This window comes from Vollenhovia emeryi, unplaced genomic scaffold (genome assembly GCF_000949405.1).
Source record: "Vollenhovia emeryi isolate VEMERY1.0 unplaced genomic scaffold, V.emery_V1.0 DF939132.1, whole genome shotgun sequence".
Lineage (NCBI taxonomy): Eukaryota > Metazoa > Arthropoda > Insecta > Hymenoptera > Formicidae > Vollenhovia > Vollenhovia emeryi.
Genome location: NW_011967234.1, coordinates 2,598,976 through 2,617,775, shown reverse-complemented (window position 1 = coordinate 2,617,775; position 18,800 = coordinate 2,598,976). Strand labels below are relative to the sequence as shown.

Genomic DNA, 18,800 nt, shown 5'->3' with positions numbered 1-18,800 from the left:
TAAGAAAAATTTCCATCGGATAAATCAATTCAATAGTGTTCCCGATGGTTAATTTTCCCGATTAAATTATGAAATTTATCCGATGAAATGCAGTTACCGATAAAATTTTATTGAAAAGCCGATCATAATTTTCCGTTTGTTATTATGTAATTGGATTATCCGATTATATTTAATCTGACATTTTTCTCAGTGCACGTGCCAGTTAAGGTCGACCAAAATTTATTTATTGATATTTACACAAATTGTGCTCGTGACATTCATTTTCACTAAATAAAATCTAGCTTCAAACTTTACGATAAATAACATTATATGCTCGCTGCCAATTCTGTAACATCTTGGATGCGAAAGATAGTTAAAAAACTGAAGTGAACTTTGCACGTGAATTGTCGCGCTATTTTAATCTTGAATTTAACTAATAAAGAAAACTGCTAAGCCCGATGATTAATTTATGTTCTCGTGACCCTCGCGCGTGACGAGGTGAAATATTTCATAAAACAAGTTGAAAATTCAACGTCCATGAGCGCGAAAGGAAAGTCACATAAAAGAGAAATTCAGATGCGCCAATTGTCTTTCGTACGCCGTCGAGCGAGACGATGCTCGACGAGTCGGACACCGTCGGTTTTGTTGACGTGATCGCATTTGAACAAAAATGCATGGGCAAATTCGCGCGTCCTGCGGGGAGCACAAAGGCCTGGCACCTGCAGCGCGATTTAAATCGGTTTGCGATTTTAATTACGGCGCGGTTCGTTCGCACGGCTACGTGTGGTCGCGCTGTTATTCGCGTCGCGGAATACAAATCATCGCTCGATGCGTGCCTGCGGTAATTGCCTAGTTACGTATCGTCGATATTGCCTGCCTGGGTGAACGTTGCGGCCCGGGAATTCTTTTTTCCCCCCGAGCATTTAACCGCTCGGAAAAAAAAATTTTATTTCGATTTATCGAGTCGTAACGAGCTTGATTTATAAGCATTCATTTCAGGCATCGCTTCGGATAAAATCTCTGCGTGAAAAACGCGAGGTCCAATTATTTGTCATGTATAACGAACTTCTATGATTGCTACATTGCTACATATTCATTTTTTAATAAATATAGAACGCGCAACAATTGCCAAACGTATATTGTCTCGTCAGCACTCGTGAATCCCTGTCAATTCTTTCGCCATCGCTTTGGCAAAATAAAAGCAACAATATTAACACGCAACAATACTTGATAAAGTGTTGGGGATCCATTAATCAAATTATTCATCGCGGCTCCGTTATATAAATCGCAATTAACTGAGGGAAAATTTATGATCTATATACATCGGGACTCGCAAGCGGAAACAAGAGATCCTCTATGCATCCGCCTCTGCACTTCTATCTTCGCGGTAATACGGGCAATAACGATGTCGCGTACGATGAAGATTACTTCGCAGCTGATCTTCGAATCCTGCTAACGATTTCCCCACGTTGGTAAATGCGATCCAGCCGGCCGTCGGTCAAGATTTCCTTTCACACAACCAGAAAATCGCGGAAATACACGTGCTCAGCTTTGAAAAAAAATATACTTTAGCAGCAAAGGAAGGGAGCAGCGAGCAAACATCCACGTTTCGCACGCACGGCTGCGTCGAAATGAAAGCGGACGAGTTAATTGATGACACCGATCCACGAATCCGGCAACGATGCCGGCGCAAAAATGCGGGCCGTCTTCCCCTAGGCTTTCTCACTTTCGAAAAGTTGAAATATCCGCCGCTTGCCGAGAGAAATGTTTCTGCCGCACGCGCAACGCCGGACTCCATCGCTCGACGTTCTTTCGCGAAACACAGACTCTCCCCCCGATTTGTTAGCCGATCGCGCTTGCGAACGCGATTATAAATTGTCCATCGAGTGGCCTTTCAAACACGTGTTTCCAGTATTGTGCGCGCACGTGTCTCGTGTGCGCTATTTTTGGTCTCGCGCGGCTAGAAGTTGCGCGAATCCCGCCGGGACGATCGGGAAATCGAGCGTTCCGCACGCGTGCCGCGTACGCACACGGACGCGCGCATTGCCGTATTCATTCTCACGACCACGCCAAGGTTACGGCGATTCTGTGTTTCCTTTGTGGAAACCTTTCCCTCTCTCCAACGGTATTTCACACGCGAAGAATGCACAACAAAACTCGTAGGCGCTTTTACAAGCTATTTACGTCGCAAAAGCACAATTGCAACGTGATAATTATCGCGAGACTATTACGCGAAATTTGTTAACATCATATATTCTAATATGAACTGCAAGTGTAATTATATTTTTAGCAATTGTTTAGAGAGATAGAATGATACGGAGTAATTTAATTACGAAGATAACGGAGTAATTAAGTGATTATTAAATTAAGATAATGGAGTTTATTTCCTACTGCGTCGCATATCGGCCTAAGTCGAGGGGGAAACCGCTGACCAATATCTTGTACACAGTGAGAAAAATTTCCATCGGATAAACCAATTAAATGGTGTTTCCGATGGTTAACTTTTCCGATTAAATTATGTACATATCCGATGAAATTTATCCAATAAAATGCAGTTAACGATGAAATTTGATCAAAAAACCAATCATATTTTTCATCGGATATATCCGTTTGTTATTACGTAATTGGATTATCCGATTATATTTAATCGGATACTTTTCTCAGCGTTGAAATGTTATAAATACATATTAAGTTCGTAAGCATTATGTTTTGAATAATAGCATTTTCATTATCGCGGTACACAGCGCAGTTTGAAGTCGAGAGCACGAGAGATGCGGACGGGCAATTTTCGATATACGTTGTTGTTTCAATGTACAATTCCCGGTCCGGTGAACCTGAACTTTCCGCATTTTCTGGTCTCCTCTAGATTACATTTACTATGGCTCTGCGGGGATGGTGCACAACAACACTACTTACAGAGGGGATCCGTCGCGGTTACTTTGTGGAATGAAAGAAATCTTTAATCTCTCGTCGTCCTAGACGAACATTGAGAGCTCGCGAATAGAGGAAGTCCCGTTTCCGCAGTTCACTGCCGCTGGCAGATGCGGACAAAGAACTTATTATCTGTATGATTACCGCAATCTAATGGGGAAATTTATATTATGCCCTGCGAACGACACAGTTCCGTTTTCAGCGATATTATTCGAAGCTTTAATTAGAAAAATTTCGTTAACTTGCTATCCGGTTAAAAGTCGGGATAACAGGCGCTTTAATGTTTAAAAGTAAAAAATGGATTTCGACATGTAATTTAATTGAACGTGAACGTAGCAAAATACGTTTGTAATAATAATTTGTAATAATTTTGTAATGTATTAATAAACGAAATTTGGCATCATGAGAGATGCCCATCTGCCTTCCGTGGGTTGCGGAATCTCATCAATATAATAGCCTACGAACACAATGATGTTTGTGTACGTATGTGCACCGCAATATTGAGACCGTATTAAAATTAGGAAGTTAGCTTTTTCGTTACATAAAAGGTAATAGTCGGGGAGATGAAAGGTTGTTACTTAGTCGTATACGACCAAGTAACACGCTGGAGAATCTTCGGAAAGTCGTACGAGCGCGCTGCTCGCAGGTACATGTTAATTAAACATTAATTTCAATAACAATAACAAGCGAAACTTCATACTCGTGGAAGTAGACTCGACCTCGTTTCACGTAGCCAAGAATATATAATCTACTAATTAAATAAGACCTGATCTAATAAGCGCAGGATAACGTTACTACACGGGCTGGAAACTCTCGCTCCGCCAAAATTAACAATCCCATCGATCAATATAAATACCATCATTTAATCATTCTTTCAATTTACATTCTCGCTCGCTTATTTTGATACTCCATCGATCACTGAAGTTAGCGATAGATAAACACCGATAACATCATTCACTGACGCCTCTACGCCATCGACTCGCACGACCGCGATCGCAGCACTTGCGGAAGTACTTTATCTCTCCTTTGTAAACTTCGGGCGCCGAAACCCGTAAAGCTCGAGCCGCACATAAGGGGAGATCCACTCCTTTCAACCCCTTTCATCGTACCTCTTACCAGTCAGGAATAACCGCGCGGGGGTGGTTTTAAAGTCGTGGCACGCGATAAAGCCGAACGGAACTCCATCGGGAATTTATTGACCGATATTGCGTTTTACTCACTCCGCGGCTTCCGCGCATATTAGCCGTTTAATCACCTAATTGCATCTCCCCCCTCGACACCGCGCTCCACAGGTTTCGATAGACGATTTCGCCTGGAGTCGATAATATTTCGGTGCAGCGAAATCGCGTTCCGACAGCACGAGAGCTTGAGCCCCGAGATGCTCCAAGTTATGTCTGAATCAATGATTATTGAAGCAATTATGAACTTGAAGCATTCCGGGATCGCTAACGCAGCGACAATTATGTTACTTCGAGAGAAGCGAGTGAAGAGAGAGAGAGAGACAAAATCAAATAGTTACTCGTTTTCTCTGTGTGTAGAAAAAAGTTCTGCTAATTTTTCTATGTTGTTTTGTGAATGTAGAGAACCAGTGAAATTTAATGATTAATTATATAACGGGACAATTGTATAACTGAGACCAATATTAACTGAACACAACACAGGCTACAACTAAACAACCGATTTCTTTCGTTACTGTATGTCGCGGTGAGGAATTTAAGACTTTCGCAGTTTCCTAATCTTTTCTACCGGACGTAACGTCTTCCGACCGTGTACAATTTCTCTCATCTAAACATAGTTTTCACGGTTTTCCGCATCTCGCTTTAGGCACGTTGCAGGAAGGCTCGAACGCCGGAAACATCGTGCGAAGCATTGTCTTCTCGCTTTTCAAGACGGGCACGATTCTCGTATCCCGGAATCAATAGATATCACGTGTTACGCACATGCAATAGACGCAGAAATACGAAAACAGTCGGATGCGTGTTATTTGAGATGTTGGATTGCGGGGAATTATAACCGCTGTGTTTCTATTAAGCGGATTGATACTGTCTACTGGCGATAACGAGAAACGAGGTCAATTACTCGCTTCGTCGAAGACTAAATCGCTAGGTTTATGTAGTTTGCATTTGGTCGTATCGCCGTAAACTCGGACAATCAACGGCCCGAATTTGACAAACGATACCAGTGATGAATTTAAACTTTAACAGAACGAAAAATTCCATATTTTTAATTACGTACGTTTCAATTACACGTTCCATCGCACGTTCGTATTGATCACAGCTTTTCGTGCTGTATTATTTATAAGAATCTGTCGCGTCAGATAATAAAACTCGCTTGTTTTATTAACGCGATCGCTTATTAATGTAAACTCGATCTACCCCAGGAATTTGCGACAGTAAAATAAACAATTGTATTCACAAAAGTTGCCTAGAAACGTTTAATATCGACGATCTACTGTGCACGATTATGCGCTTAGTTGCACATCCGCAAAATTCAATGGGCTAGATGCGCGTACGCGCGTATTATATTTTCCCATCGTCTTGTTAGACCGACTCTGTATTCTTTTCGATTCCACTTAGCATCAATCAAGAAGTTTGCCTCGCAGTCTATTCAGGGCCAAGCCGTGCACGCGAGCTGCAACTTTTGTGTCACTAAATCACGGTCTGCAAGTCACACGCTAGAATCTTGTACAGCCGAGCGTAGCCGCGGTAAACTCGCACACGTCTACGTTCCCGCAGAATCACATGTCAAACGGTGTAAACTATATTTGGCAACACCAAAGTAGATACTAGTGTTGAGTTATCTCTTATCCGGACCAACGAGCACGCGGTACACATACGCGCACGCCGTGTGGTCGCAGCATTCGAGATTGCGGTGGTTGAAGTTTGTTTCGCAATTCTAGAATTCCAAATGTTAGCGCAGGCATTTCCGGATTTAAAGGAAAAAAAGAGAAAGAGAGAGAGAGAGAGCGTTAAAAGCGGGGAACTTGACACCACATTGCCCTAGGTTCTCCATCGACGTAAAAGCTTCCTAAAATTAGAGCAGAAATGCCCATGGTCGCTGGTTTCTAAAACGCGCTGTTTTCCGCCACGGCCCCTTTTTTCCCCGCACAGTTATGCCGTAACTCGCGATTTTAAACGCGCTTAAAAAATTTCTGACTCAACATAAAAATTCAAGGTTTCCCGTATCTCCCATTGTTTTAAATCATAATGTTCTTAGCGACATAATTAACTTTAATTTTCACACGGTTCAGCAATTCTTTCCGTAACTCTTCATTTTCCTCATTTTTACGCCAGAGAGCTCCTGCCTTGCGACGTTATTGCGCTTTGTACGTGTATAATAATATACGGCGATCGGACGACTGCGCTGGGCGGAGGCCAATAAAATGAATTGTTAACGACGTTTCAATGTCCCATAAGAACGCCCCACTAAAACGCAGGCCACCCGCGTGATATTCCGCCGCGACATTTTTTATTGTTGTATTTATGTGCTCACGGAACAGGGCGATATTGTCCGACAGAATTACTTTACTCGTCGGGGTGCGATATGGCCAGTCCCCTGGCCCATAGATACGCATCTGCGTACGTTTTAGTTTACCGGTAATATTACATATATACACTGATAACTTTACTTCAGTAAAAAAGTAATTTTAAGTAAATCTATTTACTTTGTTAAAAAAATTTTTTTGTCAGTGTAGTGAAGAAATACGAACTATGGCGTGGAAAATTAATATTGTAAAGCCTGACAATGAAATATTTTACTTTCTGGCAAACTTGTGTGTTGTATTAAGATTGATAAAAATTATACTTTGAGAAGTATTGTATCTAGCAATACACGGAGAGAATTTTCTGTTAAAATTGATCCCGAAAATCATGTGATCGTGGAACAACACGGCATTTTGAAGAACTTTATGAGAGTTTTTAAAAATTTTACCATACATTTTAGTAAAATGTATACTAAGTATCATTACTGGTGAAATGTATGAAAACTTTCCCGAAAATTCTTTGAAATGCCGCGTTGTCACACGATTATATAATTTTCAGGAGAAATTTTAAAAGAAAATTCTCCCCATGTACCTACATAATAATAAATAAAATATTATTGTAATTAAAAGCATCTATATAAGAGTAAGTTTGAATCATTGCGTATAAATTATAAACAAATTTAATAAATATTTTTCTATCTTTCCTACTTTTCTGCCCGGAATATGCGGATATTTAGTCTTAACGTAAAACCGTAGGGTAAATAGATAAATCCTATGGTCGCGTTACAAATTCAAAGGTCAAGTTGTGGAGTTTCGTTTCTTTATCGGCCGGAATTTAGAGGGATGCGAACTATCGCGAGTATGTTTGTTACATGTCGTACTTGTAAAGTGACGTACGTGCAGGTCCATTGTGGCACCCGCCAAATAATGGATTCAGGAGAGACGACACCGAGACGTGTGTACACCCGATGTAAATTCCGCTGTTGTTCCTGTAAGTGTGCACTTCTGCCTGCCATCTTCCATTACGTGGTACGTTACGCCAGAAAGAGGCGAAGATAGGATAAAAGTACAAGAACGGCGCTGTATTCAAAACAGCTTTCACAGAAATGAAACGTTACTTTATATCTTCCTCGACGTTACGTGCCTTTCCAGTAAACGGAAATGTTATTGCGTAGCCGACTAAAAGATGTTCTTATTTTCTCTGACCATACGAGTACAATACTCGCTTTCAACATACTGAAATTAATCCACTATCCTGCGCGAGAAGAACATTTTTCAGATACTTCGAGATATAGAGTCTGAAATAGTCGCAAAGCAATATCAATAAGTATAGCCATTTCTAATATCACAAGTCTATGAAAAACGTAGAAAGAATCGCGACAGATTTCTAAAGAATCAAACATCTTTGCAACTGGTCGTCAATAGTTTTATTCGCTTGACGATAGATATATTTTCGGAAATGTATTTCTTTGTTTTCACAAAAAAATTTTGATTTCTTTTGAAAACAAGCTCTTCGATGGGCATCAAGAGAATAAAACCGAAATATCCGTCTTTCGGATAGCAGCGTCTCTGTTGTATATTTTCCCCCAATGGATTTTTCCGAATTTGTTACTTGCAATGGAAAAACGTCGGCCGAACTCTCTCTCTCTCTCTCTCTCTTTCGCTCGCTCTTTCGCTCTCTCTCTCTATTCGAGAGCGCCGTCCTATCTAATAGCACGGCGACCCTCGCGGGTTTTGTATTCGTTGCACGCCGCGACATTTGCATTGAAATTGTTGCACCCGTCGCCGATGCGCGTTTCGCATCGTAATCCACCCGAGCAAATGGCGAACACCGCGTGCAGCCGCACAAAATCTCGCGGAAAAAAAGCTATTCGGCGATCGCGGCTGATAGTGAACAATGCGCCATGCCGAAGGTCACAGATCGCGGGCTTTGGCCTTCGCCAAGTCTCCGGAATATCCGGTGCGCTTGGTAATCGAAGCGAGCGTAACTAAACTGTGATTTCATGTGGCTACCATAGGACAGGGTGAAGAAAGTGAAGCGTCAGCGAATGGTTTCAATTAAAATTTCTTGTCGCACAAACAATTGACTGGTTGCGAGCAAAGCGGAGTCTCTCTACAAGAAAGATTCGTTACATTGGCGAAAGAGTGAGACAAGATCGGCCCAACTTTCTTCGCATTCCATTTTGGCTACAAAGTAGGCACCAAACAAAAGGTCTCGTGAAGACGTTAGATATCGGGCTCCAAAAACTCCCAGGACGTGAGCGAAAAATGAACTTTTGCCTACATTAAAGATGGCGACGCGGCTTTACTTCCAACGCTTCAGTTAGCGATCTATAATATATAGAAGTGGACCACTCTGTGGTCGCACATGACACTCCTAGATCATACGCGGCACCACGCGGCTGAAAATCCAAGTAAAAACGTGGACATTAAGAGAGTCTACTCCCATCACCGGTGTTTCCAGACCTGTACGTAAGACCGTGGACAAAGAGGAATGAAAGAGAGCTGATTCACTGAACTTTTGTAGAGTGTTTTCCTTTTCAAGTAACGATACATCGTGATCGAAACTGAGCCGCATTTTACAAGCTTCGGGATATAAAGCGCGTATACATTACTTTATGGGATTTTAAGGACTTCCTCATTAAAAAATCTAACTGAACTCACGTTCTCTTTGGTTGACGAGATCTGCCTTTTCGTTCTGCCGTGATACACTCGCGGTCTCACCAGTGTGTGCCTGCTAAAGTCTGCGGACGGACCTGCAACAATAATCGTAATGAATGAGTTAAACCGACGTAAAAACGTTCGCGTTCTTAAAAGCGCGTAATGCGACGGACATTTCTACCTTCAATTCCGGCGAAAGACATAATGTAAATTTACGATTCGAGGATACGACGAAACTTTGAAAAATTCCTTTCTTTCCCGATAAAACCATTTTATATTTTTTTCTGCCTGCAGTGTTAAAGGCACTTTGTGCAGCTTTTACTTCGTACTAAATCCAGTACCTAACTTTATAAGTCGAGTGACTCTTGTAGAACTACTCAAGTGTTAACGAGCGACAGGCAACGTTGAAAAAAAGGGTGCATCGGAGTCTACATCGTAATACGTAGTTTTCCAAAGCTTTTTACGAAGCTTCCGCATTAATGAATATACTTGGTGAATGTTGGTATATCGATCGGGAGCCGCCTGCTCTTGCATCCTTTTTTCATACACCGGACATCGCCCGCTTTCCACCTTTATGCATTCGATTACATGGAAATTAAGCAACGCGCCAAAAAGAGATGCGCGTGCAAAAAAAAGTATGTCGCATGCAATATTTAACGTTTCACCGAAGGACCACGTTGGCGTCAAAAATTATTCAACGGCCCGCCAATAAGTAATTATCCGACTACTGACGAAGCGTTTTAACGTCCATTAAGCTGGCGTCCCTCATTATCGATAAACGAATTTTTCACTGTCGCAAAATTTCGCACCGCGAGCAAACATATTCAATTTTCCACCAGGAAAAAACTGCTCTAAATTCATCACGGTGCGTGCGACGCGAAATACTCAAATATAAAAGTTGAAAAAAATTTTTTCTAGACTCTATCGTCGACTGTTTTTGCAGTCGATTGTATAAACGCTGTAAGGGCTTCGCTACTTCGCCGTTTAATTAAAATAAACAACGAAACGTATTAAATATTATATTTCCCGCCCGGACGTCGATAAATTTGGCAAAGCACGAGATATTTGGCGGAGCCAATCGAGCGCGACGCCCGGCACTCGCACGTAAAACCTTCCCCAAAATCGGAGAGGCCTTCCCGCAAATAGAGCGGTATTTTGGGCTCAATCGAACATTGCGATCAACGACGCGTAACGAAGCTACTCTTTCCGTCGCAGCATTCGCGGTTGCGCCGCGGGAAACTGCTCCCGTTTGTTACAGTTGTTACACGAACGTCAACCCTCGCTGCAGCGGCGACGTAATTACATCGACGAAAGTCCTTGACATCGGCACGAGTTGCAACGAGTAAATTCAGCATCTCCGGTCTGGCCGCTATTTTCGCGAATTCGGCTAACTGCGGCCCCGTCCACGGCGCTCCCGCAGTACCAAAACTATCGACCCGTCTGACAGCATAGAGATTTGTTTTTGTTGACTCGAGCGAACGAAGTCGATGGTACCGAAACGATGCCACTCCGACTATTTGCATTCATCCGCGCAAGGAGAAGCGGGCTGCGAATCCGGCGGATCCGCCGTTTAAAGATGCGCGAGAGCAATTCCGACAAGCTCGTAAACGGCCCGAACGTTTGTGCGAGTGATTTATTTTAAAAGTATATAACAAAATTTAATTCAATTAAACTTTACGATACGATGAAAATCTGCAAATGCATACACGGAGAGAATTTTCTCTTAAAATTTGCCTTGAAAATCATGTAATCGTGGAACAACATCGTGGCATTTTGAAGAACTTTAGAGTTTTTCAAAATTTTACTAGTAAAACGTATGGTAAAATTTCCAAAAACTCACAAAATTCTTGGAAATAACATATCGTCCCACGGTTACACGATTTGCAGGATAAATTTTAAGAGAGAATTCTCTCCGTGTACATAACGTATTATTTTATACATCGAAATCTCCAAATATATTTTACGCGTAAGCTCCTCAAAATGCAAATGTCGGACACGACTTGTAGATACGTCGAGGTCGCACATTTATTGAATTTACTAATTTCATATTTATCGGCTTGGGATTATCTCGGCAAATAATTTAACCATTATTTTGTAAATTTCTATTTTAACGTTACGCAGATATTCAAATTACTTGATTTAACGCGGCAGTTTATTAATTAATAATTTAACTTTACGCTCATTAACTCATTACTTTTATACGCCGTTGCGTTTCAACATCGCAGCGTGGTAATGTAACCGTATTGCGCGCGTAGGCGAGAAGGGGGATCGGCCGGCGCGATTCGTCATTCTGTCAACTACACATTAAGCCCGCTAATTCTTCCTGTGTAGGTGGTAAATGGACTGAAATTATTGCTTAACGTTTCCTCCGCTTCCCGCGAGCGCCGCGGAAAAGTGAATTTCAATTCGATTCGCTCGCGCACAATATCGGCGGGCCCGGTATCGGCAAATCGGAGGCGCGTAAATGCATATTCAGCATCGGCAATTATTCGGCCGATAATAAATCCTCGGTACGCTGACTGCGAAAATTTGATCGGGAACAACACTTTCGCGTTTAAAAACGCCCCGGTGCTATTTTATCGGCCATACGATACGGTATCCCGCGAACGAACTGTCGACACGCTCCGAAATAAAATATTCGGATCATGATTTGTGGAGTCATCCATTTTAACGTTTTCGACACAGTGACGGTAAATTGCTGATTTAGTGCTTGTTCCTGTAAGAAAATTATAGCGTTTGCCTTCCAAAAGGGAAAAAAAGGACACACACGCGCGCGCGCGAGATGATCGATCGCCGTTGTTCCCGCGGATGCTCATCGCGTGGGAAAACAAAAATCGGGAAGCGCAACTTTGCGGAGCAATTGTTTTAGCTCCCAAGAAAACAGTTACTTCTCTCTGACTGAATGTCTATTTCATAGGTACTACGTCTTCTCGGAGGATTCCGGTGCATACGTATCGTTTATAAAAGTCACTTCGCTACCAAATCAAGTAAGAGGAATCGCTCCCGCGGAAGAAGCTGTATATCTCTTATCTCTCAAAACGCGTTTCCAAAGTTGAACTCGAGGCGGGATAAACGCAAACTTTTTCCAGATCGCTTTCTACCGAATGCGCGGAGCATCGGGATCTCCCTTATTCATGCGGCTTGCCTCGTATGCAATCTGGATGACACGCCGGTGCACGGCGACGATAATAGCTTCCTGTGACGGGCAGGATCGCGATGCACGTTCGGGAGCGATTATCAGGCATCGGAGTCGCGTTATAGCGCCGCTGGTCAGTCACAAAGTGGGTCAACGTGGAATTTTGATTGGCTCTTTAAAGCGCAACAGTATACGGACGGGTTGCAAGTTCGTCCGCGAGGCCACCGCGCGCGGAATCTCGCACATGTGCGACCGCTCTTATGGGAGCGAGATTGACGTCATGGCGACGCCGATAAAAAGAAGTCGCGGGCAAAAACGGATCCCGCAAATATCCGAGAGCGCCAAGGAAGGCGTCAGCGGCCAAGGAGGGGGGAGAGCGAGAGCTCATCGAATTTTTTCTCTTCTCGCCTCCGCGTTTCGAGAAGCGAGTGCCATCAACCCTTATCCGGGGCCCCTCACCGGATATGGGTGTTTTTATCTTCGCGCGTCGAACATATGGATGCTCGTTCGGTGCGAAATTTAAATACTGATTTACATTAGAAATACATCGAGCATTAGCCGAGTCGAAATTTTGGCCGTATGTTGAATCAGAGGGGAAACCGCCGAGGGCATTGTGGTATAAAGTACAAATTTGCGGCATTACTGGGCACTGCTAGGTATTTTTTGGGCAGTAGTTTGGGCATTAGGCCCTGCTGGGGCATTATAAAGATAAAATAACATAAAATAAAATAAAACAAGATAAATAAGATAATAAGATAAAGTAATGCCCACTGGGCATTAGTGGGCATTGTTGTACAAGGTTTTGGTCAGCGGTTCTCCCCTCGGTTGACCCTTTAATTCTATTATACAGTAGGACCTAAGACAGTAAAAGAGGTCGAACTGCGAGTACAAAATTTACTCCTACTTTAAAACTGATAGTGTCGGAAATTTCTACTTTTGCCAATTTAGCATTAAAGTAGGCTAAAGTAAATTTTTAGAGTTAAAGATTCAAAAGAGGAGTAAAAAATATAATGTCATCAAAGTAGGTTATTGCTGCTCTATGCAGGTGTAAATTATCCTTAAAAGAGTCAAAATAATACCAAAATGTCGACTCGGGTAATTTCAATAAAATCGACTGTTTCTTTAAAGAGATGCGTTCAATGTGCGGTTATTGAGAAAACGAATCTAACATTATCAACCAGTGCAGAGAAAAACGATATTTTGTGCAAAAAGTGAGGCACCAGTGAAATGTTGCTACGAAGTCCACCGAAAACGTAAAGTGTGCTTTGCAAGAAGAAAAATTGGAAAATCTTGAGCGCGAAATTATAAAAAGAATTCTTGATAATCAGCATACAACAAATACGCGAGATGCCAATTAAAATGCTTTTTGAATGTACAAGAAATATTGTATAAAATGTCTAATTTTGCGCGCACGTTTCTGTTTTGTTTCTTGTAATCTGTGTTATATGGTTATTTTTCTTGTTATTTCTTGTTATCGGTGGACTTCGTAGCAACATTTCGCTGTTGCCTCACTTTTTGCACGTAACATTCTTTTTCTCTTCAATGGTACGTTTTTATATTCCATTGTTGTACATTGCAATAAATTTATTGTTATATAACTACGTAGTTTAAAAATCGTATCTCAGTTTCAACTCGACAAAACCCGAGTCGAATATTTTGACCTCAGTTTAGCCTCGTATAATTTTTGAATCGGGAGCAACGAGGTCGAGCTAAGGTCTTCGTGTCGGAGAAAATATATTTAATTTTTGACCTCAGATAGGCCTGAAAAGAGCCGCTTTCCTTTTAGCAGTAAAGAGGTCAATCCGAGTGTAATCAACAGGAGTTCGGTAGATCCTTTCGGCCTAAGAGATTTCAAAGAGAATGAACTATTTTATTACGTTCTTTTTGCGGTTTAGAATAAGCTTAAACACAATTTTTTTACGCATCTGGGTCTCAAATTGGAGTTTCAAATCGACTCCGGGTCCAAATGAAGACAGAATAGAACAATTGAGGCTAATTCTGGGACGAAATACTCGACTCGGGAAGTCTAGCGAAATAAATAACTGTTCCACACGTATAACAGCAAGAGCATCTCGCACAAATGTATCGCAAAAACCTTTCAGATATTTATCGTGAAAATATTTGAGCGCGATCGGGCGAACTGTAATAACAGCTCGTGAGCTCCGATACAGCAACAACGAATCATGCCGACCGGGTGTGACGTGCGTTTGATAGCCACGTCAAGCTCGCTCCGCCACGCCGCAAGTGCACGATACCTGTCCGTCGTAAAAACGCGCGAGGAAGAGAAGGACGTTTACGCCGCGCGGAATTTTTCGACGCGCGTCGGACAAACTGAACCGCATAAACCGAGCTGTCGTTGCAGAGATCGCGTTCTCTCTCGAGCATTTTCCCGCGTGCGTTTCCGCGACGGCGCCCGGGCAAATTTGTTCGGACAATTCGGCCAGTCCAGCTGTCCTGTCTATTATTCGTATGCCGTATGCGAATGCGCTCGCTCACAGCGGATATTAAATTCCCTCTTGTCCTCTCCTTCTTCTCCCCCTCCTCCTCCTCCTCCTCGCCGCTTCACGGAGACCATGTATCCCGGTTAATTCGGGCACTTTGCCCCGTGATTAAATTCAAATAAACTCCGACTGTCACGGCGGCCGACGCGCTTCTCGCGCGCGAATAACGAATATTTAATGTTTAAGTAATGCCGACTAATACCGCGATGATGACTACGGTCGCACGCGCGGTTTTGCACAAGTGACGCCGCGCGGGACACGTGCTAATGAGATTCGCGTTAAACTGCGAATGATGCCGCGCCGCGCCTCTTTGGATTCGTCAGTTTCCAAAATAAAGTTCCTCGTCACTTCGAACGAATTCTCGGGATGTTCTTTGCGTTTCACCAATATAGAAAGAGGGAGAGACGCAAAATGTAGACCGGGATGAGAATCACACTCGACGTATGTCTGCGCGACACAATTTTATCGGTTCTAGCTATCCTTCGAACAAAAATTTCGATATCGATTACATAGAGCGAGGCGCGAGCGACGCGCGCTTTCGAAAGAGCAAAATTCTGGACACGGCGGAAAAGTTGCGCGTAAAATTGCCATTTACGAAGATCCGGCTGCGTTTCCCAAGTTGCGCTTCGTATTGTTAGCTATTATGTATGTATATATTACGCTCTAGCCCTATCTCATCGCCGTTATTATCCCGCGCGGGATTTTGCGCGCTCACGAATTTCCCTGCCTGACGTTTCTAAGTTGCGAAACACGCGCGTCGTTGCGCATCCGTGACAGGGCGCATTTGAAGGAGCTTCGTGCTTCTACCATGGACTTATGCGGATAGACCGCGCGCTCCGTGAGAGGTTTTGAAGATGGCACAGAGAAAGAGAGAACAATAGCGACCGTAATGTTAGTATATAAGTAGTTAGGCTTAGGTTAAGGTTTAGCACACAAGTGTAGAGATAAGCAGAAGAGAGGAGATGTAATGGTGTCTGTCTAATGCGCGAGTTGGTCTCTCTCACTCTTTTTACGCGAGGGAGAGACAGCATTACGGACGGACTCTGTCTTTCAAATCTTGTCTTCAGCTCGCCCGCATGAAAGCGCAGTCTACCTGTATAAGTCTACGACTTCTAGTTTCTACCTTGATTTTCTGGGGGTCAATTCTGTATCTTGCCATTTACCTGCATCTTGCCTATCTAATATTTTAAACAGGGTACACTACAGTGGAAATGCTAAAAGTGAGTAGCCTTGTCTCTCACTAACCGACTTCTTAGAAAGAGACAAAGCTCACTTTTAGCATTTTCACTATATTGCAAGATACAGAATTGACCCCCTGGTCCACCGGTAGACAAAACGGGGGCGCGAGTCGAACTCTCTCGCACTCCGAGACGATTGGATTGTGTATGACTACGGCTATCACAATTACGGATTTAAGCCTATCGGGTAACTCGTTACGCCAGCTGGTCGATTTGTCGATTAATTTCCTGTCGGACAAGTGGCATGGCTGCGCGCACGGCGATACGAGGAAATCGGATCCGGTTATGCAGCATCGCGTAGCAAATCAGCTGTGTATCGCGTGAATTCTCGCGACTCGACGTGAATCATCCCTACTGCCACTGGCAAGGCAGCGTTTCTCAAAGCTACATCGATACTCGTGCCGCGCGCTCGCTGATATCTGCGATACGACGCAGGGATTTACGATGATTGCAACTTTTACGTTGCTATTGTTTGCCATTCGTCCGATCGGTAAATATACTACCTGCAGTTGCTAGAATTGTTACTGCACGTGCCTTCATCGCGTAACGTAACGTTCGGTGCAAACAATATAACAGTTTATGATTTCTAATTACCATACAAAATAATTTATGTACTGCATTCATCGAAGAGTTCGGAGAAAAAGAAAATGGAACATTTTAACAATAATGGGCGATATTTTTCGTTGTCCACATATTTCGTTTGAAATGTGGTATTTAAAACTTAATAATTTCTTCACGTGGTAATTACGCATATTTCATTTATAATAGTACGCTAAACTGTAAGCGAACGATGAGAATTTGCACGAGAGAAACGTTGAAACATCGCCCGGGCCTGAGAGCGTTAGGATGATCGGAAGATTATGCGAATTCGGAGATATTTGGGTAAATGGAAATTATATTTCAGGAAAGGGACACGACATTTGTTTCAGCCATTTTCCATATCTCGGTCGAGGCTCCAAGATAATCCTGATTTACGGCGTGGGTCATCCTATATAGGGCAGATAGCACAGCCAACTAGACTCCGCCATCTGGTCTGTCGTAGTAAGCTTACACAGGCGAATGGTCGAATACAAATCCGTCCACGTCATTAATCAAGCAACTGTATCGCGCGCGTGTCATTGACCTGAAAAGGTGTCGCAAATTCGACAAAAATCGAAGAGCGAACTGAAAGCCGTCGCTCGATTACGTCCGAATAAAAAACAATTTTGCCACGTTCGACCCGGATACAAGAGGAAAGGAAGACGAAAATTGTTCGCACCTTTCTTTCTTGCATTAAATATTTTCCATACAAATATATATGTGTGTGTGTGAGTTTCTTTCGTCGGGGAAAGAAACAACTTGTAGCCCACTTTCCACTCCCGAATATAACTCGGGAACAAAACCTATCGCAGAAATTCGAGAACGGTATACCGGAAGTGTAAAGACGATCGAAGTTTCAACGACGTCATCTTTATACGTGTACTTTTCATGTTTTATTTGTAATGCCCGACTGAACTTTTATTCTCGATTCATTGACTTTTCTCTTCGTGTCTTTCAAAATTACTCTTCGCATTTATGATCGAAACTATGGATTTGTAAATCAGTTTAAGAGTTTACGAAGTTGAAGAACTTTATTCGAAAATTACTTTTTCGGTAAATTGTTGGTTCGAACTATATTAATGTTAAGCTTCGAATTGTCTTAACCACGTATACCAGAGTCGAAATTTTGGTACTATTTTGACACTTTTAAGGATAATTTACACCTACTTAGCTAATCTACACACCTACATAGACCAGCGATAACCTACTTTGATGACATATTTTTTTACTCCTCCCTTAAATCTTTAATTCTAAAAATTTACTTTGGCCCCTACTTAAAAGTACCTACTTTAACGCTAAATTGGCAAAAGTAGAAATTACCGAAACTATCAGTTGGAAAGTAGGAGTGAATTTTGTACTTGCAGTTCGACCTCTTTTACTGCCTTATTAATTACTCGCACGATTTATATGTATCTAATGAACCTAGTTTCGTTGTACTAGCAGCAGAATAAGAACTCGTCTTTGCTTAGGGGACCAGAGCCATTTGACATTCCTCAGCATCAATTGAAGAAATTGAATGAAATCACGGCGGAAAGAGCTGTTTTATGATTCGCCAATCGCTGTAGCTCGCACGAGCGGAAAGTTGGAGAGACGCTGCGACGTGGATGCTCGCGCAAAGGGCGGCTCTCGCACGACGGTACGGCGCGATGGCCGCGGGCGAATTAGCGTCGGACAATTAGGACAGAGCTAATTCGGCCACGCGGCGGGTAAACCCGCGCGTCAGATCGGTGCACATGCGAAGGCGGATCTGCGTGTTCCCATGGCTCCGCATCCCAATCTCACACACGTGTCCTTGTGGCACGATCCCGGCCTACGCGTGTAACGCGGTTCTCTCTCTCTCTCAACGAAGAGTGACGGCCATAATCGTCGCGCCGTTCTTGTATCTCACACGGCATGCACGTCACGTAATTCTCAGCGCTGTCTCATTTCTTTCGTTTTATATTATATACGCTACATCAACGTAACGGGGTATATTCTTTTTCGATGAGCAAACCAGCGAACGTGTAAATTACTTCCATCCATCGAGAGTATCTGTACGTTGCCTCTCTTCTCCCCCTCTCTCTCTCTCTCTCTCTCTCTCTCTCTCTCTCTCTCTCTCTCTCTCTCTCTCTCTCTCACTATAACTTTTATTATATCTCTTTATCTTTCAGAAATAAAAATATATGTACAATTTACACGATGTTTATTGCAACCTTAATAAACATACGTTTATTTTTTGCGAGTACGGCTCCGCATTGCGAAGCTCGCGAGAAAAATTAAGAGAAAAGAGAAGCAATGTGCGTGGAGTATATGGA

At 42.8% G+C, this 18,800-nt stretch overlaps 1 protein-coding gene across 1 annotated transcript in view; it reads right to left on the bottom strand.

Moving 5' to 3' along the window:
• Positions 1-18,800, bottom strand: part of LOC105568054 — an 89,059-nt gene that overhangs the window by 24,692 nt on the left and 45,567 nt on the right. The window contains exon 2 of the mRNA XM_012023418.1: positions 9,056-9,147. Coding sequence (XP_011878808.1) covers positions 9,056-9,147 — 92 coding nt within the window. The remainder of the gene's footprint in view (positions 1-9,055; positions 9,148-18,800) is intronic.